The 23,118-nt window shown below is 38.6% G+C and overlaps 3 protein-coding genes across 6 annotated transcripts; 1 reads left to right on the top strand and 2 right to left on the bottom strand.

Moving 5' to 3' along the window:
- Positions 1 to 334: 334 nt before the first annotated feature.
- On the top strand, positions 335 to 2,764 carry LOC9268407 (uncharacterized). Its single transcript, XM_015763239.3, has 5 exons — positions 335 to 469; positions 836 to 925; positions 1,421 to 1,465; positions 2,333 to 2,430; positions 2,533 to 2,764. The coding sequence occupies exons 2-5, from the start codon at positions 872 to 874 to the stop codon at positions 2,603 to 2,605; spliced, it is 270 nt and encodes an 89-aa protein (XP_015618725.1). The 5' UTR covers positions 335 to 469; positions 836 to 871; the 3' UTR covers positions 2,606 to 2,764.
- A 3,004-nt stretch (positions 2,765 to 5,768) lies between these two features.
- Positions 5,769 to 10,175, bottom strand: LOC4352546 (boron transporter 1). The gene is made up of 12 exons (XM_015765059.3): positions 9,749 to 10,175; positions 9,473 to 9,555; positions 9,150 to 9,342; positions 8,889 to 9,027; positions 8,206 to 8,371; positions 7,888 to 8,054; positions 7,615 to 7,788; positions 7,430 to 7,525; positions 7,220 to 7,357; positions 6,801 to 7,120; positions 6,457 to 6,721; positions 5,769 to 6,313 (listed from the first exon to the last, which is right to left on the bottom strand). Exons 1-12 carry the CDS (start codon positions 9,850 to 9,852, stop codon positions 6,023 to 6,025), a joined length of 2,136 nt encoding a protein of 711 aa, XP_015620545.1. The 5' UTR covers positions 9,853 to 10,175; the 3' UTR covers positions 5,769 to 6,022.
- An 8,408-nt stretch (positions 10,176 to 18,583) lies between these two features.
- Positions 18,584 to 22,895, bottom strand: LOC4352545 (uncharacterized). 4 transcript variants are annotated; one of them, XM_015763552.3, is made up of 4 exons: positions 22,707 to 22,895; positions 22,523 to 22,594; positions 19,914 to 22,429; positions 18,584 to 19,447 (listed from the first exon to the last, which is right to left on the bottom strand). In XM_015763552.3, exon 3 carries the CDS (start codon positions 22,420 to 22,422, stop codon positions 19,915 to 19,917), a length of 2,508 nt encoding a protein of 835 aa, XP_015619038.1. In that variant the 5' UTR covers positions 22,423 to 22,429; positions 22,523 to 22,594; positions 22,707 to 22,895; the 3' UTR covers positions 18,584 to 19,447; position 19,914. The 4 variants fall into 4 exon arrangements, with proteins under 4 accessions (XP_015619038.1, XP_015619039.1, XP_025877662.1 ...); XM_015763553.3 differs by having other exon boundaries at positions 18,584 to 19,370; XM_026021877.2 differs by lacking the exon at positions 22,707 to 22,895 and having other exon boundaries at positions 18,584 to 19,370; positions 19,914 to 22,097; positions 22,192 to 22,429.
- Positions 22,896 to 23,118: the final 223 nt, after the last annotated feature.

The raw sequence follows: 23,118 nt of genomic DNA, 5'->3' as shown, positions 1-23,118 counted from the left end.
CCGAATGTGCCAAAATTTAACATTACCAAATTGAACATTCACTATTAGGCCCGAACTCACGATATGTCACCTAGATATTACCTATACATTCGTCAACAAATTTTCTTTTTAAAATTTAACAAATATAATTATAATACAATTGTGGTGTAATTACATTGTTACTTTTAAAAATCCCTCCATAATATTCTATAATTACATGTGTCGACAAATATACAATTGTGGGGCTATGTCTCCTCGTGTAAGCCCAATTTCAGAGAGCCAGAGGCCCATGGGCCAAATTTTCTCTTGGGCTGGGCCTCTCTACTCCGGCCCATAAACATCCCATCGGCCATCTCTGCAACGCCTCCTCCCCATGCGCCGCAGCTTGACGACGCCGCCGCCGCCGCTCTCGTCCCCTCCCGCCCGTGCGCCGCCGCCACCGCCACCGGCAATCTCCCCCTCCCCACGGCGACCGCCGTGGCAGTCACAGGTACACCCCTCCCCGTCTGCGCCCTTTTCTGTCCCTGCTCCTCCTCTTCCTCCGATGACGACGGACGAAGAGCTGGTAAGGCCTCAGGCTAGCGGGGCCAAGAACATGGGATTCGCCAAGTTCGATTCCATGTCGGAGCTGCACTGCAAGATTCCCACTGTCCTAGTTCATTGGGGGCTTGGCTTGATGGTTAGGTTAACCTTCGTTTTCAGATCGATGGTTGGTCTGGTGTGGGGAAGTTTTCAGATCGATGGTTGGTCTGGTGTGGGGAAGAATGCCCGGCAGGGCGATTGGTTGTGGTAGAATTGGATATTTTTGTGGGTTAACTAGAGGTTTGATCTTTTTTTTTTGGTTACATGTTTTCAGTGACTGGTTCAGAGACTGAAGAGTGGGTGGAAGGAGATGCCTTCGATTCAAAAGGCTTTGCCTCCAGAGCTTGCTGATAATGTGATCAGAGTAAGTCTCAGTTCTGCGTTACGCCTTTTCCGATCGACGACATCAACACGACCTGTGTGTGGTGATGAGCAGTCAGTCCTGAATTTTTACATGTATGGTTGGATCAGTTCTATAGTCAGTCCCAAATTTTCTTACATGTATGGTTATTGGTTTGAGCAGCTCTATAGTCAGTCCCGAATTTTCTTACATGTATCATCTATGGTTATTGGTTTGAGCATTTCTATAGTCGGTCCCTAATTTCTACATGTATGGTTCTTTGGTTAGAACAGTTCTACAGTCAGTCTTGTAAATGTTTTACATGTATAGTTAGAGCAGCTCTATCAGTGAATCACCCTAAAACTTTACAAAAGCTTTTCCAAAACATGTCTGTCATGCCCGTGTAGCCTGATTTTTCGTTGTGTTTATTTATGAGATACCATTGCAATGAAATGAAATAATGTCAGATGAGGCAAAAATGTCATTTGCTGTTGAACATTGTTTTTTTTCATGTTGTAGCTGTACCGTGAATGCTTAAGGAGGGCCAGGTTCATTGGGCATCAGGTACACATATTTGGTTTTCACTTTTCCATCTTATTATCTTGTGTTGCGTGTACTCTTTCTGAACACATATCAACTCGCAGTTCTCTACCAAGTAAGGGTGTGTTCGGATGAGCAGGTCAGGATCTGCTCATCCCAGCACGCAAAACGAAATGGCTCATTAGCGTATGATTAATTAATATGATTTTTAAAGCCACTTTCCTATAGAAAATTTTTGCAAAAAAAAAAACACACTGTTTAGTGGTTCAGAAGTGCGCGCGTGGAAAATGAGGGAATATAAGCTGGGAAATGGTAGTGCCGAATGAAGCCTAAAAAGTATAATTATCCCATTTTCAGCTCATCCTTTAGACTTGTATTCCAAATGGAATTTTGGGATACTTTCCTTTGTTTTCTTTTCAGAAATCTGTCTAATTATCCCATTTTCACTTCATCCTTTAGACTTGTATTCCAAATGGAATCTTGGGATACTTTCCTTTGTTTTCTTTTCAGAAATCTGTCTAATTATCCATTTTCAGCTCATCCTCTAGACTTGTATTCCAAATGGAATCTTGGGATGCTTTCCTTTGTTTTCTTTTTAGAAATCTTATCTAATGAACTGATGCTTTTCTGGAAAAATCACATAGTAATAAGGATTATTATTATTTTTAGGTACTTCATATTGATCTCCATAAAATGTAGATGAAAGATGCAACCGGTTAATCTTTTATAAAGTTTGCAAGATTCATGAGAGTCAGGTACACAGTGTGCAATAAAATCCGGCAAACCTAAGATTAAGAACTCTTTCCTTTTTCTTTTCCTGATTTTATGGGATATCTTGTATCAACTTGCACATGTTTTTTCCTGACTGAATTGTCATGTCTTGTAACTCAGAAACACAATACGGGGCTTATTGTTTCAATGGTAAGGGAGCAGTTTAAGAAAAACATGCATGAAACTGATCCAGAGAAGATACAGAAAATGAAGGATGAGTAAGTTACTTCTCTTTCCACACCATTGTTTGGATGATACTTCTTATCGTTTGGTACTTTATATTGTTTGTACATATCTTCTAATTGATTCTTGCTGTGCAGTGCGGCAAGGGGCCTTATCAATCACATTTTGTATGAATCTGAGAAGATGACAGGACGCAAATTTTCAAGTTAAGAAATTTGGAACTAGACAATCAGTGTGCTGTATGAATAATAGTAAACAGTGATGTGATCTTGTGGTTGCTGAATTACTTTGTTTTTTTTTTGGCACAAGGATCAACTAATCCTTTGATGGGTCATTGAGTTATTAAGGTGGTTGTTTTCTTTGGTTTCATCTACTGTGGCTCTTGACTCTTGAGGTGTTTCACCCAAGCTTGCAATATGCTACTTGGGCAGGTCATCTTGAAACCTGGAAATATGAATCTTCAGTGATTGATAATGCTTTCTTTCAGAAATCAGATCCATAATAATTTATAGTCCTTTCTCCTGTGATCCATCGAATATTGAAACTTTGCACAGCTACTGTGTATGCTGATCGATCAACTTGAGTATGATGTGTTTTGCTCGTGTTTCCTGGTTCCATCTCCATGGAACAGAACTACACCCACAACTTGCAATAGTGCAAACTGTAAGCATTCATGGCGATGGTTTTTTGGAACGTAGTTTTATGGATCAAAATTCTGGGAGCATCTGGAGCTTTCTGAGGATCCCAGGTGGTAGTCTGTAGTATGGAAACAGTTTATACAGTGAAAAAGCTTGCAAATATGAAATGCATCTTTGTCAGAAATATGATATATGATTGCATTGTGCTCACTGTTCAAAACTGAGTAGTGTTATCCTTTCATTCTCTCGTACAAATGTTGAGCAATCTCTTCAGAGTTCAGTTTCATCAGTTCTACAGGCCACAGAGGCATTTCAGCCGTTCTTTTCCTCCAACAAGAAACAACTAGTCCAGGCTTGACTTACTGGAGTGACACAATTCATTCCAATTATTCAGTGTCACATCTGTAGATTTCTGGATGTTCTGCCTGTCTCTTATCACCTAACATGCCTTTGGATCTGCTATCTGAACTTTTTGATTGATCCATCTACACCCTCTATAGGAATTGTCACATTGCTATCAACAATCTGAAAAAAAAAAGGTGAGATAAAACCAATGGCAATGCATCAAAGTAGATGGAAGAGGCATGTAGGAAAGGAACTGATCAGGGATGATGAATTCAGAGACGCCTGGAGAGAAAAGGAGCTTTGGCCTGTCAAAATGGGACCATTTCTCAGGGAATTCCCTGCTGGGTGTGACACACTACTTACTGTCTGCAGATCAAATGATGGTGAAAGAACACAAAGAACAATGCCTCCTTGTGCACACAATTCTCATCCAGCCATCAGCTATGGACCTCAAGAGATGGATCATTCTGCCTGAACTTTTCTCCGCTGCGCCGATGAATTCCAGCCACTACTCTCTTGACCCCCCACTCTCATCATTCAGAGGGTTCTTGTGGTTGGGATCACCCCTTGTCCATCTTTCCAGCACAGTTTCATCACCTGTGGAAGCAATCCTGGGTTACTAGTCCCGGCTCACGGGTTGTCGGGGAAATCATCCATCGGTCACGAAAAAGGCGACCATGATTGTCGACAAACGGGGTGTCGTTTCGCCCAGCGGCATGACAGGGTAGCAGCTCCTATGATCCTATCTATGATCTCAACCTCCCTCAGCTAGCATGCTGATGAATGAATTCTCTGGAGGTCAATGCTTCAGGGCCAATGCAGTGTGCTTTCTAAAGCTGAAATAATGGCTGCAGTTGAAGAAGGAATGTGGCTGTAAGGCACCCTCTCTTCCCTTTCTACCTACTGCAGGCATGTGTTGGAGGTTCTTCTCTTTGTTTCTTTCATCAGATAGAACTTCACTAGAAAGAGCTGCATCTTGATATTGGCATCTTCCCCTCTATAGTAAGTAGTAACATGAACAAGTACAGTCAGAGACAGTAGCTGCACTTGGTTTTCCAGCTTGCAGCTCTCAAGTACCCTGCAACTGAGTACAGAAGTACAGACATAATGTGTAGCTGCACTTGGTTTTCCAGCTTGCAGCTCTCTAATGTGTATCATACCTGATGTCCTTTACCAGCAAATTACTGACTGAAAAATCAGCAGTGGATGTCCTGTAAGTAGACTCAGACAATTGGCATGTCCCTATGCAAATATGCAATCATCTTTCTGTCAAAATCAGTCATGTGTCATCTTATCTTGTTTTTTCGCATGCGCATTGGTGATGAAGTTCTTGAGTCTAGAATTTGTTGGATCAAGACCAACTCTATATTGCATTATTGTGCCGACTTTAGTTTCTCATTGGATTTAACGTGATTCACGCCAGCGCCGACTATTTTGAAAGAAACTTATATTCTGAAATACTCCCTCCATCTACTTTTGATAGTCATATTTCATCTTGGCACACAGACCAAGGATAAGTAATTCTACTTATCATCCATTTAAATATGCTACTAGTCATTCCTCGTAAATAAGCGATTCATTAATATCTACATTTCTCAATGCCCATGTAGCCAATCATGTGTGGAAAAATAAAGAGTCATGCATTAAATCCAAGAAAGTCATTAAGATGATAAGTTGTTGGATTGAAATATGCCTATCAAAAATAAATTTTTCAGATTTGAAAATTTGACTATCAAAAGTAGATGGAGGGAGTAGATCATAACATTCGGTATAGGTCTTTGAAGCATGTCAGTTCTTAGGACAATTGTATCATCTTGATGTAATTGACTGAGATCAATAAAAAAAACTTTCATTATCTTAAAGAAAAAGGAAACATATCATGGTCATGACGCTTAAAGAGAAGCTACAAATCACATCGTTGCCACAAATCAAGGAAGAAAAGTCATCTGGAAACTAGTTACATCGCAATAGCTTGAGATTTTATAGCACAACTTTATACATCGGTTATACACAAGTCTCAATCACCAATCAAGCTTGAGGTTTTCTTCAGTTCAGAAAATGAATAAAGCTATTGAAATGTTCTTTAAATATCAAGATTTATGCTTGTTGCTGCTCACTAATGCATATAGCTAACAAAATGTGTCCAAATTCTAGAGGGAAATTGGGCCAACTGAGTTTCATATGTTAACTAGTAATAACTTAAGAAACTTCATCTCTGATAGAAGAATACGAGTATACAGCACTCGTATTTGATATTTCAGCTCAACACACAAGCATAAAGGATGCCAACTATAATCCTGTTTCTTTTAAAGAATTAATGAATACAAATAGTTTTCAGTATGAATCATCCACAAGTTCTGACAGGAATTTAGCAAATGAAACTCAAAAGGTTACCAAGTAGTCACTCTAATATTCTGGTAGTTCAGAGATTACACATATGGTGCTCCAAATCAGGAAATACACCAAAAAAAGAGGAAGGGGTGATATACTAGGCTAGAGATATACATAAACATTCTCATAGACTCATACTTGATACTTGATCATAAGACATCATATAACCGTACGCCATAGTTATACAGAAATCATTAGTATAGCTGATTTCAGGTAGTTGCATAGCTCATATGAGCAGTGCATCATTCTTGCTTCACTTTGGTGTTGATCCTTCGCCCAACTTGGACGATCGGGTCTCACCGGTCCTTGGGCTGCCTCTTCCTCCTAGAGGGCTGCGGTCATGCCTCAACTCGGTGATACAAGGGCTGTATGCCCTCTCAGAGATACAAGGGCTGCGGATTCCTTTAAGTTCTGCCACTGGTGTGCCACCGGAGCTGGTGATCTTAGGACTGTTCAGGCGCTTGATTTCACCACGGCTTCTAGTGACAATGTCATCAAGGATTTCTGCACTCTGGGTGCGCGCCAATGCAACATCAATATCTTGCTGAAATGCACAATGTTGAGCATGGTTAGTGTCAAGCATTTCCACATGTTAAGATCTACACATCAGTTTAAAGACTAGCAAGTGCTATTTTGGTGAACAAGTTGAAGATACTTGTCAGATATAACAAGTATTTCTGAACTCACCGCGGCAATGAACGGTATAGCTGGTGACTCCTCATACTCTGCTGCATCCAGATCAGTCAGATGTGCACCTTTGAAGAGCTTTGGGAGGATGTACTGCCTGACTGGAACCAGCAGCATGATCATGAGGGGGAAAAGAACCCCAGCAATCGGGATCCATGTGATCCCGAAGCAGACGAGTAGATACATTGTCTGGAAGAGTGTGAACATGGCTATCGTCTTGAATGGCACGGTCTCGACAAACGTGGTGTGGTACTCTTCTAACACCCTGTAAACATTGGTAAATGGTAAGCATTTTAATCAGGTGAAGGAACAGAGTTAATGCACTGAATCAAGATGAAACTTACTTGTATCTTCTGCTGGGAGCAGTGAAGAGCAGCAAGATCCTCTCCCAGAACTGGTTACCAGGCAAGCTCTCAATGGCCATGAAGGCGAAGTAGCCCCAGAGGACAGAAGTCGGGATCTTCTTGAGCAATGGCATAGCAGCAACACAACCCCCAACCATTGTGGCCTGGAGCAAGTTGCTCAACCTCTGCTCCTTGACCTCGATAGGCAGCAGGTCATCGATTTCTTTCTCGATGTCAAAGACTGTCTCATCAACTGGCGCATCGATGTTGCCCATGCTTGAAGCCATTTGGACTGTTGAGTCCTTGAGCTCATTCAATCCCTACATATTATACAAAATTGAGCACTAATTCCACATACAAGAACTAGATATCCTTTGTACAGACTATGAGGAAATAGTTTTGTCAGATATTGTGCATACCTTGACTGACGGTTGCTGGTAAATCAGTGGTGTCTGCATCTGCTGGTAAGCTTCCTGCATGCTGCCATACAGCTGGCTCAAGCTCGCATTCTGGCTCATGCTTTGTCGGGCTGTGGCTACTAGTCGGTTACGGAGTAGCTGCAGAAATAATCATGTCATGCAAATGAGAAATTTAACTGTACTATATTAACAAAATTTATCCCATCTTACTTGATGTTTGAGAGTAGCCAAACTCTTCGTATGCATTGGAGACTGTGGAATGACACCATTCGCCGGAGGGATACCAATAAGGCCACACAATAATGTCTGTTGTTCAACAGAAGTGGCCAAAATAAGATAATTATTCAAGATGGATTGAAATTGTTATTAAAAATTATGGTCATATATGTGCATACCAGGAAACCCAGGAGAAGCAAATCATAATGGAAAGATGGGGGCTTCCTCAAATTGAACTCCTTCTGCTGAGCAAGCTGAGAAGCAACACTGTGATCGAAGTAGTACAGGACGGCTATCATCGTTGCTGGTATGAAGGCACCAATAATGTAGAGGAGTGGCACATTTGGCATGTCCTGCTCATTTTATTGACATTGGAGAAATAATTAATAAGGAGTGATGTTTCACTTGAAGACTGAATATAATTATTTTTTGGTGTCAAACTGTCAATGTACCCTGATGACTGTCCAATTATCATATGCACCAGGGGACCATGGGTTGGGGCTGAAAAGGCGCCGTGGAATTCCTTTTGGAACACTACCATATGGAATGTAGGAAACTCCTGTCCATACTAGCACCATCAGTGGGACACCATAGTCGGCGATGAAGCCACGGAGCCAACCTAGGTAGAATTCATGTGTCATGAGGGATTCAGAACTGGACCAACTGAAGTGCTGAAGATTCATAAGCAACACAAAATATAGAGATTGGAGTAAATAAGTTCTCATAGCATCTGCAGTTATGCAGGGTTAGCAACAGTTCCATACACATACCTGTTCCATAGCGCCATGATCGAGCCTTCCTGCTCCGCAGTGCAGTGAGCAAAAGGCCAAACGACAAGACGATAGCAAACATTCCGTTGGCGAACCTCCATGATGAAACAAACTCTAATGCCTTTCTGTTCTCCCTCTCAGGGATGCGGAACTCGTCAACAAGCCCCTGCATCGAAAACAGAAATGTGAGCTTACATGTGCAAGTGTCAACTGTCTGGAATGAATTCGGCTAACAAAAAAGTAATTCAGATACTGTCCAATTTGCAAGTAGGCATTCATATTGTTGTGCACTTCAATTCTTTTGACTTAAGGACAAGAACATTCAGTTGCACCAATGACAAAACATCAGAACCGCTGGAGCCAGAATTCGGGGACATCCCCATTAGCTTCCATGTGCTCTTCAGTTTCTGCACATGCCTTTGAGGCTTTGACCAGCATAACAGATTCTCTCCCTAATTGGTTGATTTAGCTTGGCTAGAGTACTACACAGCTTATTACATGTGCAACCTTTTTTTTTTCAATACATAATTCATGCAAACATTTACCTTAAGTAGAGCAAGCCATCCTGAACATTTACCACATATAATTCTTTTTTTCTTCCCAAAAAAAGAGAAAAAAAACTACACCACTTTCTAGCCCCAAAAAGAGCAATGACACTGAAAGGGCAGCATCCAAGCACCAACCTTGATAGCCTGCTGCATGAAGAGCATTGCAATCAGGAGCCCAAACAGCTCACCCGCGATGCGGGTGAACCGGTTGATGATCGAGCACGCGCCTAGTATCGCCAGCAAGAACAGCAAAATTGCTGTCCAGACACAAACCCTGCAGAGACAATCAGACACACACACACAAAAGAACCAAATAAGCCCAAATGAAACATGACACACATAACATGGACCAATTTTGGATCAATAATCCGAGGCGCTCCGACTAGGATGACCTACCAACCGGTCCATGCGAGGAACAGCCTCCTTCCAAGATCAGGCCTGTCCTTGGCAAAGTTGAACATGAATGTGTACATGAGCACCGTCGGCTCGGCCACACCGAGGATCAGCAGAGGCTGCCCTCCAAGAAAGGAGTGGATTATGCCACAAAGTGCAGTGGATGCCAATGTCTGAACTGCTGTCAGAACACCATCTGCACACAACCATTACCACCCAAAATAAGCTTCTTATTCTTTTTTTAAAATGTTTTCTGCTCATTGATGTCATTACCAGTAACCAAAATCAAACACAAGAAACAATCTATTTTTTGCTGCTCCATTTACCAGTGTTCCTCTCCAATTGCTCTCCGAACGATATCACCGGTATGGCCGAAGCGAAGAATATGTAGGTGGTCGGCGCAAGGATCCTAAACACAAAACATACAACAAATATTTGCTTCATTTCAAGATCTTGGGGCAAGAACCTAGTGCTTAAACAACGAAAAATATTCTCCCTCTTTTACAGTAACTTTTCAAGATCTTGGGACCATGGCCGGACAGGAATCCTACTCCTCATCAAGAACACAATGTAAGATAAGATTTATTTATTTATTTATTTACCTGATACCGGCGCGGAATCCTCCGGTCCAATCCTGCTTGTAGCACTGGAGCCTCCCATGGAGGTCGTTCTTGATGCCACGGAGGGGCACGAAGCTCTCCTCCATTTTTCTCTTCTTGGACCCAAAAGAGGCCTCTCTCTCTCTCCTTTTCTCAGACAAACAACAAAACTGAAGATCTGAGAAGCTGTATTCAGGCGTGTCAAATCAGACACTCCTGCTTACATAGTTGCAGCAGATGCAACGGGGAAGGGAATGCTACCAATTTGCAGCCTCGCAATGCATTTAGCGTGGATCCATGGATGGAAACCAAGGAGCCAATGCTACAAGGGCAAGAAGAGCATGGAGAGTGCTAGCATAGGAAGAGCAAGAGAGCAAGAGGAGGAAGGAAGAAGAAGAAGAAGCTTCAGGATTTCAGAGACTCAGAGGGCAATGGACTTAGATAGAGGGCAGCAGATATATAGGCAGTGGAGTGGAGAAGAGGCAGCTTCACTGTCATCAGTCTAGTGACCTCTTAAAAAGACTAGCCTAGAGCCCGTGCGTTGCAACGGAAAACAAATTGAATTTCTACCTTATTGAATCAATTAATAAGCATTTATGTAGTTTAAGTAATATTATGATTTTCCTTATTGAATAAGTAGGTGATTTTAAAATTTGGGAAGAACCAATAGTGAAACGGGTCATGCATTGAAAGGTGATGTAATAGCATAGATTATAGGGCCCACATGTCAGTAGTAGAGGTGTGACGTGAGAATGGACACCACAACTACTAACATTTTTAGTATAGAGAAATGAGAAATCCATGGTACAAAAGGGAAAAAAAAAGAAAGTTTGAAACTTTTGCAGCTAAAAGAAAATGTAAAAAGTGCAGATCAAGAACTGATCAGGGGAAGGCTTGAGGAGTAAAAGAAAAGCAAAAGCACAAGAGGGAGTTGTCGAGGTCGGCTGAGTGGGATGACACGCAGCAAGTAATAGCAATGCAGCATGGCTTCAATTCTTTTTGTGTGAAAGATACATTTCTTTGTTTTTTTTTTTGGAGAAGTAAGATAAGTTAGAGGTTTAAGCTGTAATAACTGGTCCTAGTAACTGTAAACATAGGAGGATTTTTTTTTTTGGTTTGGTTTTGGTTGCAGTGCCAGTCCAGCTTTAGCTGTCTGTCCGAGGGAAGGAACCAACTAGCTTCCTTGAAAATTTTATCAAGGGAAAAAAATATTAACATCTACTACATGTGCTTGTTCCTAGGTATATTTGTTTTTCTCTCAGCTATTAAGGCCTTGTTTAGTTCCAAAACAAAAACTTTTCATCCATCATATCGAATGTTTAGACACATGCATAAAGTATTAAATATGGAAAAAAACCAATTACACAGTTTGCGTATAAAATGTGAGACGAATCTTTTAAGCCTAATTAAGCAATGATTTGATAATGTTGTGCTACAGTAAACATTTGCCAATGACAGATTAATTAGACTTAATAAATTCGTCTCGCAGTTTATTAGCGGAATCTGTAATTTATTTTGTTATTAGACTACGTTTAATACTTCAAATGTGTGAATATCCGATGTGATAACCAAACAAAAAAAATTCCCCAACTAAATAAGGCCTAAGTACACATTGGAGTTCTCTAATGAATTTAATAAGAAATACTACTTCGATTTCAATTATATATGCAAACATGCAGTGGCGGAGCCAACGGCATCATCTGAGTCCGGAAGCCAAAGGCATTGTTTTTATTATTTGTTAAGTTCATTTTTTAAAATATTTAATTTACTTTTATAATTGACTAAATAATCTGTGGTAATTCCTCGCTCAATAATCTAAATCAAACAGGGCCAACGAGCGTTTGCTAGAGATTGATAATTTTTTTACATGTTTTGCTGACAAAAGGATAGTGGAAACGTTTGCATGGAGCCCGGTTGGCTGCCCAACCAGCCCGCGAGGTGGCTCCGCCGCTGCGAACATGTGAATATTCCCATTCTCCAAATGAGTCTTTATTTTTCTCTTGAGACAACTCCAAATGAATCCTGAAAATTTGTTGCTTCCATGTTCAGAAGTGTGCTCCTTTACTTCATTTCAGGTAGAAAGGGATCAACTTTTTGAAAAAGAAGTTCATGTGCGTTACAATCTTTCCACAGCTAAAATTTCTGTATTTATGCTTAAAAAAATGTGCAGCAAACTGTCCTTTGGTAACTGCATGAGAAAACATGGATACCGTTGCAAATCATGAAGAAGTTACTACTTCCTCCGTTTCACAATGTAAGTCATTCTAGCATTTTCCACATTCATATTGATTATAATGAATCTAAATAGATATATATGTCTAGATTTATTAACATTAATATGAATGTGAGAAATGCTAAAATGATCGAGGGAGTACTCTATATGAGTTCAGTCACAATTTGATTATTGACATCTGAAGAATTGACCAAGGTGACAAATGTTCTTTCACACCAACATTCTGAAACGACATGACAGTAGATGCTAGTAGTATATTTTTGCTGTACTTCTCTGAATGTCAAGTATAAACAACATGCTTTTACTAAAATTACCTGACATTATGATCGAGTTTATGACCACATCATCGTACTATTCAAAAAAAAAAACTTTAGAAAAGGGTTGCTAGTATATTAGTACTACTAGTATAGTAGCATGATTCTGAACCTACCAACTGCTACCTGATCAGTCACAAGTTATATAGTTGGCTTTCAGTAATCCACATGCATTAGTTTTTCTAATCTACTAGTACTTACAGCTCATAGAAAATATAGACAAAGGGGGTGATTGTACTGTAGCATGATTCTGAACCTACAACTGCTACATATTGATCAGTCACAAGTTCAGAGTTGGCCTCACTATGTCACATGCATTACTTTTTCTAATCTACTAGTACTTAACAGCTCATAGAAAATAATGTGCTTAGCATGATAGTGTGACATAGGATCTCCTTGAAACCAGCATCCTGTTCATGGATGTATGTGCCTCACTCAATTAAGAAATTAAATCAAAGTTTTTTTTCAGGGGAAACAAAAACTGAAGCTTGGTTCAGTTTGTGGATCACAATGACTTGACCTTAACTTTGTCCCTGCATATAAATGTACAATTATATTATTAATTACTGTTGCTTTCGTGTGCAGTCACGGAGCATGTATTTCCAATGACATTATTGTGCTGTTAATTTTTGCCCAAAGTAAATGAAAAGTAGGTCATTACTGTTGCCTGATGAGGAACTAATCACCACCCTGTCCAGTAACATGAAAGTTCCACTCTAGAATGCTGAAAAATTGTACTGGCCAACTTGCCATGGAAATACTTTCAGATCATTCTTGTACTTTTAACTTTTGTTAAAAAATATATAATGCTAAATTTTGGTGGTCAAAGTGTCACCTGATCGACTCTGAAAGATAAAAAGAATAGAAGAGCTTCGTCTTATTAATAAGGGATGTTTTTTTTTTAAAATCAAGTATAATTTCTGGCAACGGTATCAATCTATTACCAAAGAAAATAACTATGGATAAATAAATTGAAAATATTTTTACTTCAAAATAACCTTAAACCTATTACAGAAGGAAGTATTTATGAATTTATTCAAAGTATGTATTCCAACTTTTACTTTGAAATAAATCTTGTGCCAAGTACAATTAGCTAGTGGGGCTCTAATCTAGTGGATCATATCACTTTGGTTAAGTCCAAGAGTGACGTGATTAACATGGAGTACAAGGTCAAAGTGTACTTCCTCCGTCTCAGAAAAAACCAATCTAGTAGTAGATGAGACAATTCCTAATACAATTAATCTAGACAGATAGCTATCCAAATTTATTGTATCAGGAAGTGTTCCATCCGCTCTTAGATTATTTTTTTTTGACAGAGGAAGTTGCTTGAAGTAATTTGTCTGATGGTTTATGAGGTCATGATTATGGTACTTTTTGACCATACACATGCATTATTTTAGTGTGAGCTAACCAACTTGTAAGTGACTATCGGTAGTTATCTGAAGAACTAATTCCTTACAATAATCAAAAGAACCAAGTGCAAATGGTATGGCCTGATGCATGCGCTATAATCTACATAATAAATAGTACCAAATTAAGGGTAAATAAGTTAAGTAGATCCGTCCTAAGATATGCACACCTCACCCTTGTTCACAAAATTGTTACTTAAGAAAAAACAAATAGAACTCAATTTGAGCCCATGGTTTGATATAGAGAGAGAAAAAGAAAGCTAAGAGCTCACTTTACCAGCATTTAGTTTTAAGAGGCTCACTTTTAACAGGATTTAGTTGGCTTCATCCTGCACACGTGCAGGTGCTTTAATTGAGTTTTCTTTTCTGACAAAGCTCTCTAGTTAAACTAGTCTTTTGAGGATCATTCAGAAAAAGCTCATCTAAAATTTGTAAAATGCTAGCCTAACTCTTGAGACTGAAAATGCAGCTTCCACTGACATAAAAAAACAAACTGCACTAACAGACAAAATATTTTGTTAGCTAGGTTAAACAGACATGGTTAAGCATGACAACAGCAAGGCTAATTAGTTATTTGTTGTTAATAATGCGCTTTGGTTAAATTTTTCATATCATTGCTGCCTATGATGACACGATCTAACTAAGCAATCACAATCAAACTTAGCAATCACAAACCTCTTTTTTAGGGGAAAAGAAAGGCTAACAATCAGACCAAGAAAATGGACAGATCTGATCATGCTTTTGTGATCAGGGAGACGAATGAGCTACTGTCCAGAAAGAGGGGTTTTACATTTCAGAAGATTCATAGAGATCAAAATAAAGTTAGTCATGAATTAGCAAATATGGCTTGAACTCAGAAGATGTCTAATTTTTGGTTTGGCCATCTTGTAAATTTATTATTCTTAAATGCAAAGATACACAACTCTCCTGCATATTCGAGAAAAAAAAGATAATTAAAAATTTGTCAGACAGAGGATCCTTCAGGATTAATCTGAGGTTCATAATTAATGAAGTCCCTTTTTCCCTGAAAAAAAAACAATCAAATGGCAGTCAATTTTTGACTTTTTATTTATATATTAAGAGAAAACAAGCCTGAAGTTATATAGCATTGGTACGGCATTTGTTTCGTGCAAAGCTAGATGTCTAAAGTGTGATGCAATGAACTGCAAAATTTTCTTTCATCAAAGAAAGCATGATTGTACAATGCTAAGAGATATGAAGATATCTCATAGCCAAAAGGAGAATAAATGCCTTATTGCTCGACTATTCTCCAAATATTGCCCCATATTTCCTACTGTTCATTATTATCTGTATAATTGTCAAAGACTAGCATTTATTATAGGCTTGTATCAGTGCCATTCAGTGAAAAAGGGGTTCTTGCCTGTGCCAGAAATATCAGGGCTTGCAATCTTGCATAGTTGGAAGGATAAACTATTCCATTCTTGTGCCACCTACTCTATTTATTTGGCAAATGGTTTTATCAGTCTGTGTTGGCATTCCATATGGAATGAATGCTCCTCATCTGAATGAAGTGCTAGACTCCAAACTTCTCTGATGCAAACCTAAGCTTCATGATTGATAGATGGTTCAGTTTGCTTTTATTTTGATTCCCTCATTAAGATCCACATGTGTTCCATTTGTGCTATGAAAATGCAGAATGGAGAGCTTACCATGTTAGTGGGGGGCAACCCTGTGTGATTGTGTAAATGTTGATTACAAGATTGGACAACTTTTGAAGTTGTAAAGATTTCTTCCTTTGTCTTATGATTACTGAACAATCTGCTGGCACACTTTCATATTGAATAAAATTGTCCGAGAAATCGAAAGAGTGACAGCACAACACCAGATGCACATTTTTTTTGGTTTTTATGTAATTCTTTTTAGGCCTATTTTTGTACTAATTTTGAAAGCATGACAAAAGCATCTAGGATACCAACTCAGGATTCCACAAACCAAAAGGTTAGTAGTTTTCTCTTTTCAGGCCGGTCCATTTCATCCTTTAGATCAGATAAGACATTGGACTGAGGTAATTGCTGATCTTTTGGTGGGCAGCCTGCTGAAAAATCTCTGATCAGGAGCTCCATGGAGATTTTAGGATTTCAGATATGACGATGAACCGCACCATACCAGTTCATGTTGTGGCAAAATATTGTTTTTAATCTTTTCTTTTCCCTCTACTTGCAGAGATAATATTTTCCATGGATGAAGCTAGCCTAATGATCTTATATGAATTTTATGTGAACAATTAATTTGTTCTTCTTGGAAACATATTCACATGAACCATCAAAATACCATAAAAACAATTAAATACTTATTTGCCATTTTAATTAGTATAAATTTGTATCCTAGTATGGGATCAAAATTTGTCAGGAAACCTATAATTTTTATGTCAATAATTGAGCTAAGGTGGCTAGTGGTCTATCTGTCAACAACCACCAAGTAGTGTTCCTGTCATTCATCCTCATCGCCTAACAAACTAAAACAGAACAATCCTTCTTCTAAGTGATAAATCTATAATAACAAGAAGGCTTAATAAAAAAATACTTATGGCTTGTACCCTTATCTCACTTTGGAAAGATGTCACAAAACATTTTTTTAGTCTCCTCTCTTTGCTATCTAGAGAAAGGCTAGGTGTCTGCTCAACTTTATAGTACCTAAGATACAATGTTTCCTAAAAAGGTGAATGGAGCAAAAACAAAGAGTAAGTGCCACAGGCAAGGATAGATGATCGCGAATCGGTTCGATGCAAAGCATGCATTGATTTATTTATATTGATTTGAATTATTAGATTTATTGGACTAACCATTACAGTTTGACTGTGACACTAGATTACTGCAAAATCTCCCTTCTTAATAAATTGGCATGTGAAGTGTTTGTGTTTAGAAAAATGTTACCCCCTCCGTATTTTAATGTATGACGTCGTTGAGTTTTTTTTATCAACGTTTGTCCAATCATCTTATTGAAAAGATTTATGTAATTATCATTTATTTTATTGTGACTTGATTTATCATCAAATGTTTTTTAAGCATGATATAAATATTTTTATATTTGCAAAAAATTTTGAATAAGACAAATGGTCAAACATTGGTAAAAAAAGTCAACGGCATTATGCATTAAAATATAGAGGGAGTATATATGGAAGCATGATTTCTTAAGCAGATTCATGCTAGAGCAATATATACATCTTTGTTCATTGGATCGACAGCGAAGTAGGTACAATCAGTCTAAGATATGATTGTAAACTAAACTGCCCTCAGCCCCTCATAGGATCACCTAAGCCTCCCAGCATAGCCTATGAACAAGATAATATATTAAAGATTATAGATGATTTTTTTAACGTAAAGATTATAGATGATGTTCAATGTCCTTTCATATTTTTTTTATCTGTTGAGAACTTGAAATCGTAGTAGCCAACCAATGAAGCTATGAGCTGGGCATTGACTATTTCACGCATCAATATTTATAAGAATTGCTATTCATCATTAGATCTAGTTGCTGCCAAGTAAAAAGTATTTCATCATCCTGTAGATTCAACTTCATGTAGTACTGTCAAACATGGAAGAAATTTCCCCATGATGATGGAGATAGAGCAAAAGATCGACATATGGTGATGTTGATGCAATCTTTTATGTGTATTTGTCTTATGTGTACAAGGTTTTTAGATTTGTCTCAGAGATGTAATGTAGCACCGAAAGATAATTCACTGATAACCCCTCCCACTCAGACACAAACAGCCCAAAATTTTCTTTTGTTTGGAAAAAAAAAACATACAGCACAAAGGTTATGTGCCATCCTTAGTATTTTCTCTTCAACCAATCCAATGCCCATAACTTTCCAGATATTAGAGGAATATTCTTGTCTAATGATCATATTAATATAATTTCTGAAGGTATGGGCATTAGATTATTCCTCTAATAGTCGTATGATTGTCAGAGTAAACAATGTTTTCTTGATGAGAATAGCATATGCCATCCATTTGACAGTTCTTGGAAGAAAAACTTAGGTATCTGTCGTATCAGGTAGCATAATGACATATATTATTCATGCTGCATTTTTTTCTTGCATGATGCTCTTCTGAAATCTGTGACTAGTTTGATGCCGAACTTGCTGAACTGTCTGACATCCATGACCGGCTTCATTGTTCTTCTCTTCTGTTTGTCGGATTAATGAACCGTTTTGGTCAGATCTACATGATTAATTGCCATTATAGTGATACAGTCTACCAATGCTGTTTTCATTTCCATATAGGGTAATTGCATGCTAAGCCTATGGCAATGCCGTGCTTTAATGGAATTTCCTTTTCCTTCAGAATTCAGAGAATCAGAGATCACTGACAAATTGACAACAATCATGAACAGACAGGCGATTCTGAAACAAATCAGATTGACACTTCAGAAACAATCTCATTTGCTTTCGACACAATATTGGTACTCATTCAGTCTCATTGGTACGGCACTGCTCTGTCTAGTATCCGGTTTGTCGACAAATCGGGCCAAAACGTACAGAAGCAAATGTCTTCATAACATGGTCAGTTAGTGATGATGTGATACTTTGTGCAAGCAATGCTATGAATTCTTTTTCCGATTTCAAGTTTTCAAAGCCTCAAACTAAAGCCTAATTTACTGCAAGCTTTCTGTCAGTGGCTGTAAATTGATGGCAAACCAGAAACCTGACTGGGATCATTTCTTGACATGAAAGAAAGCTCAAAGCGGTTCTTTTTTCGAAAGCGAGTAAAAGCAATATCTTCCTAGGATACTTATCTAGAGGCCCTTTTCTTTTCTGATTGACACATTCATACTCCAAATATCACAGTAACATCATCAGAAATTATTGTCACTCAGTACTATGATTTGTTCTCTCTTACTGTGTGGATATCTGGAAATTTCGACAACGAAACGATCTTTTGAATAAAGGAAACTAAAGCTGATAGTTTAAATCACTCATACAAGACATTTGAAGTCCCAGGGGGATGACAAAATTCAAGATGAATCCCATCCTAACCTAACAGTGTTTCTGCGGGATTATTCTGATGAGACTAAGATGAAGCCAAAATGGAGATGGAACAGGCCGGCTGGTGACCGGTCAGACACAGGGCCATGCGCCCATGATCACTATACATCATCTAACCCAATTGTCTGGTTCTTCACCAAAGGAATAAAAAGCACATAGGCTTTTGATACTATGCTACAATGCGTTTATCTGTCGCCCTGCATAAACTGTAGGTGTTATCGGTTTATGAATACGGCATGCCAATGTGGAGAAAGTGCTCTGGACTTCATTCAAAATGCTGATCTTTACATGGATACTTAAGAACTCTCTGGCATATGAACTATGGAATTGTTTACATGCCATCCACACAACAGAGAAATCCACCGAAGACAGAAGAAGAAGATAAGCATCCAAGAAATTAAATCTGTATGGATACTTAAGAACTCTCTGACATATGAACTATGGAATTGTTTACATGCCATCCACACAACAGCAAGAAATCCACCGAAGACAGAAGAAGAAGAGAAGCATCCAAGAAATTAAATCTGTTTGGAAGCAGTTCAATAGTGTGGATTAACTTCAACAAACACCATCTACCTTGCAAACGAAATTACGGGTAACACTTGTTTAAATTTTTCAGTTTTAACTCCTCCAATATCTCACTTGAATTAGTTCTTGAACTGCACATGTAAATAGTACCAGTAAATGATCCTCTCCACTATATTCAGGGGTGAAAAAAATAAACCTGAAAAGTAATCTAACAAACATACAAGTCAGGGGCACTCATGCATACAAACATGGAAAGAAGGAACTGAATGTGTTTAGCATGATTGGGACAGACGGTCTTCTTGAAAGTAAACGAATGCATAAACACAATGGACACGTGTCCACTAGCCTTTTTGTCTGTGAAATTGCATGTTGGAAATTGATAACTGGATTAAAATGCAGACAAGTAATCTGATCTGACCAGCCTTGATCGAACTAATCCAATTACTTTTTTTTTTGCCAGGATGACCGAAGGAGGTCATCCGAATGTTATTAAGATAAACGAAAAAAAAGAGTTTCAAGAAAGATTTTCATCGACAGCTGTCTGTCGATAGGCCCGGTCCTGTCAATTTAGTGGCCTGGAGTGAAGCTAGAAAAATGGGCCCTAATAATATAACGATGTTTTTAATAAATGTAATGGATAAAAAAATTATTATCAAACAAGTTATATATCTTACCTTAAAAATTTCTTCTAACATGTAGTGATGCGAAGTCATCGACGATGGCATCAATATCAATTTCATCTAATAGTTTCTTCTCTATGCATAAAGTTGCCAAACCATTTAATCTTTCTTGAGACATTACAGACCTCAAATAATTCTTCAATAATTTCAACTTTGAAAAGGTTATTTCAGCTGAGGCCACAGTAACAGGCATAGTGAATAGGATCCGATAAGCGATGGAAATATTAGGATAACAATCCGCTTCTGTGACAAATTCAAAAATCTCCATAGCAGACATTGGCCTATCTGGCAAAGTAAACTGTATAACACCTAATTCAGAAATTAGGTCATTTATATCAACATCCGAGGAACCATCCAAAGAGAAAGTTTGTGCAAATTTAGTGCATTGGTCTTTTAGATCAGCTGCATCCAATGACTTCAAGGATGTTGAATTCATTAGAAATCCGAATATTCCATTGAATGACTGGAGTTCTTGAAATCTGCTTTTCAATGAACTAATTGCCATATCAACCATAACTAAAAAATAATTGACTTCAAAATCCTTCTCAGCTTGCAAAATAGCTTCATTGTACTCAGTTTCATCAAATTGTTTCTTCCTTTGAGACTGACGCTCTACTGGGAAGGATGGCTCTACTCCCATTTCAAGTGCAATTTCTGTGGCTGCAACCAGACTATCAGCAAACCCATTATTTCTATAGCTCTGAAAGTAACTCACCATACCTTCTATATGCTGTAAGGTAGAATCAATGCACATGGATGGTGATTGCAACTTCTTACTGACAATATTTACAGAATATAGAATGTCATGCCAAATAACCATTCCAAGTATGAACTCAAAGCTGCCAAGCACGTCATATAAATTTTTTGCATCACTCCTGTCCTTTGGTTCAGTATCTCTACCCTCACTTAGCCACAACAAAGCTGACCTTAGTTGAGGAGCTTGATATCTAATAGCCCTGACACTTTTGATGCGACTCTCCCAACGAGTATTGCTCAATGATTTCACAGTCAAATCTTTAACATGGTCAAGCAAAACATTCCATCTTTTGGTAGAACTTGAAAATAATACATATATCCTCTGCACAATTCCAAAAAATGAAATAGCTTTTCTGCATGATTTAGCCATATCACAAAGAGTGAGATTAAGACCATAGCAAGCACATGGCATATACAAAGCTCTTGGATTTATATCAAGCAAACGCTTTTGTACCCCCTTATGTTTTCCTTTCATATTAGAGCCATCGTCGTAACCTTGACCTCTAATATCATCAACATTAAGGCCAAATGACTTGATGGAGTCAACTAATACATTGAAAAGACCCGAGCCAGATGTGTCATCCACCTTCAAGAAACCAATAAAGTACTCCCCAACTTTTATTTTCCCATCAGACATATGAACACATCGAACCAACAAACTCATTTGTTCTTGGTGACTCACATCTGGGGTACAGTCAAGGATAACCGAGAAATATTTGCTCGCTTTAACAATCTTTATGATGGAGCTTGTAATGCTAGAAGCCATAAGAGAACTCAACTCATTTTGAATTTTATGACTAAGATAATGATATTGCAGCTCTTTGTTTTGAATGTGCCTAAGGTGGTCTTGCATTACCAAGTCAAATTCTGCAACCATCTCACAACAAGCTAAGAAATTACCATTCACATCATTGTAAAGTTGATCACTAGATCCTCTAAAAGCTAGACTGCGTTTACCAAGAAACTTGATAATGGCAACTAGTCTGAATAGAACTTGTCTTATGCATTCTTTCTCCTTCGTGATTTGATGCTGCAACTCCTTATCAATTGTTTCATGTTTGCTTAATCTAACTCTCAATTCATTCCAAGAGTTCATGTTGGTCATATGGTCCACACTAACTTCATGCTCTTTTAGTCTCTCACTAACATGCCTCCAATCTCTAAACCCATCATGCCCCAATGAACTCTTGCGGTTGCTAGAATCGAACAGCTTACAACAAAAGCAAAACACTTTGTCAACACTTTTTGAATAGACCAACCATTTCCTATCACGTACCTCTCCATTGCTCATTTTTCTAGAATAATGAGTGTACGAAAAATGTCTTGTGTTGACATCCAAAGGAAACACAATATTTCCTTCTCTAATAGGCCCTTTCTCCACTAATATGTCCCTTGCTTTGTTATCAAGATTATCCCAATTTACTGGATCATACATATCAAATGTAAAAATTGGTTCATCATCAACACGAGTAGACTCCGTCGTAGGAGAATTAAATATGGGCTCATGATCACTCACATTATTATCATCCGTGTTGATGCCGACATTATCCTCTATAGGGCCTTGATCTTCTGGATGCATAGTTTGTTCCTCCACAGCAACAATTGCCCACTCATCAGGATTTCTTGAAGTGCTTGTATTACTCTTAAAAAATTTATTAATAGCTCCTTTTTGCAATTGTATCAAGTCCTCTATCCTTCTCTTCTTTTTTCTTTTCTCACTTCCAGATGCGTGCTTTTTGGGCAACATGATTTCACTGTAAATTTAGAAATAAGTAAGTAATTTATGAAAATCATGTCATACTAGATCCAATTCAGCATTATAATAAAAATGAGTGCTAGTAAATTACCAAACTGAGAACTAGAAAAAATGACTATTCACTGCCCTAGTTGCACAGCTGCACCGTAAGGATCCCTAAATCCTAAATCAAAATTTCAGAAATCAGAAGAGCAGCAATTGGGGAGTAACAATTTACATCCCAAAATTGAAACATATAAACTTAGCATACATCAAAGGGGAGAGCAATTGGGTACCTCCTGGTCTCCTAGAACTGAACGGATAGATAAGAGATTTGCCGCCGGCTGCCACCGAGCACGACGCCGTCGACGTAGCGTGGCTGGGTAGGTTAGGGCACCGTTGTCCGTCGGAACAAGAGACGCGGCTGGAAGGGCGGCGAACAGGCGAAGAGGCGATTGCTATGAGCGAAGGCAAAGCGATCGGACGGAAGGAAAGCCAAATCGACGCATTCTTTTTTCCTGTACGTGTGCCTCTTCCTCTCCTAAGCTAGTGGGCTTTCTAATTTCTATGGGCTATTATGTACAACATATATGGGATTGGGCCCTTTCACTTCGTGGGGCCCTGTGCGGTGGCCCAGCTCGACCCCTAGAGCCGGGCCTGTATGTCGAGAAAGGATATGCACTAAAGTGCGGGGATCCTAATGGCGAT

Source organism: Oryza sativa, chromosome 12 (genome assembly GCF_034140825.1).
Source record: "Oryza sativa Japonica Group chromosome 12, ASM3414082v1".
Classification (NCBI taxonomy): Eukaryota; Viridiplantae; Streptophyta; class Magnoliopsida; order Poales; family Poaceae; genus Oryza; species Oryza sativa.
This window is presented reverse-complemented; position numbering and strand designations above follow the sequence as displayed.

Bases quoted from the DNA above. Each gene is read 5' to 3' on its own strand.
- LOC9268407 (XM_015763239.3), top strand. From the start codon at position 872: ATGCCTTCGATTCAAAAGGCTTTGCCTCCAGAGCTTGCTGATAATGTG. The intron at 926-1,420 runs GTAAGTCTCAGT...TTCATGTTGTAG, and splicing joins TTGCTGATAATGTGATCAGA to CTGTACCGTGAATGCTTAAG. The intron at 2,431-2,532 runs GTAAGTTACTTC...CTTGCTGTGCAG, and splicing joins ATACAGAAAATGAAGGATGA to TGCGGCAAGGGGCCTTATCA.
- LOC4352545 (XM_015763552.3), bottom strand. From the start codon at position 22,422: ATGTTGCCCAAAAAGCACGCATCTGGAAGTGAGAAAAGAAAAAAGAAG.
- LOC4352546 (XM_015765059.3), bottom strand. From the start codon at position 9,852: ATGGAGGAGAGCTTCGTGCCCCTCCGTGGCATCAAGAACGACCTCCAT. The intron at 9,556-9,748 runs GTAAATAAATAA...TTTTGTGTTTAG, and splicing joins GGATTCCGCGCCGGTATCAG to GATCCTTGCGCCGACCACCT. The intron at 8,372-8,888 runs GTTGGTGCTTGG...TTTTCGATGCAG, and splicing joins TCATGCAGCAGGCTATCAAG to GGGCTTGTTGACGAGTTCCG.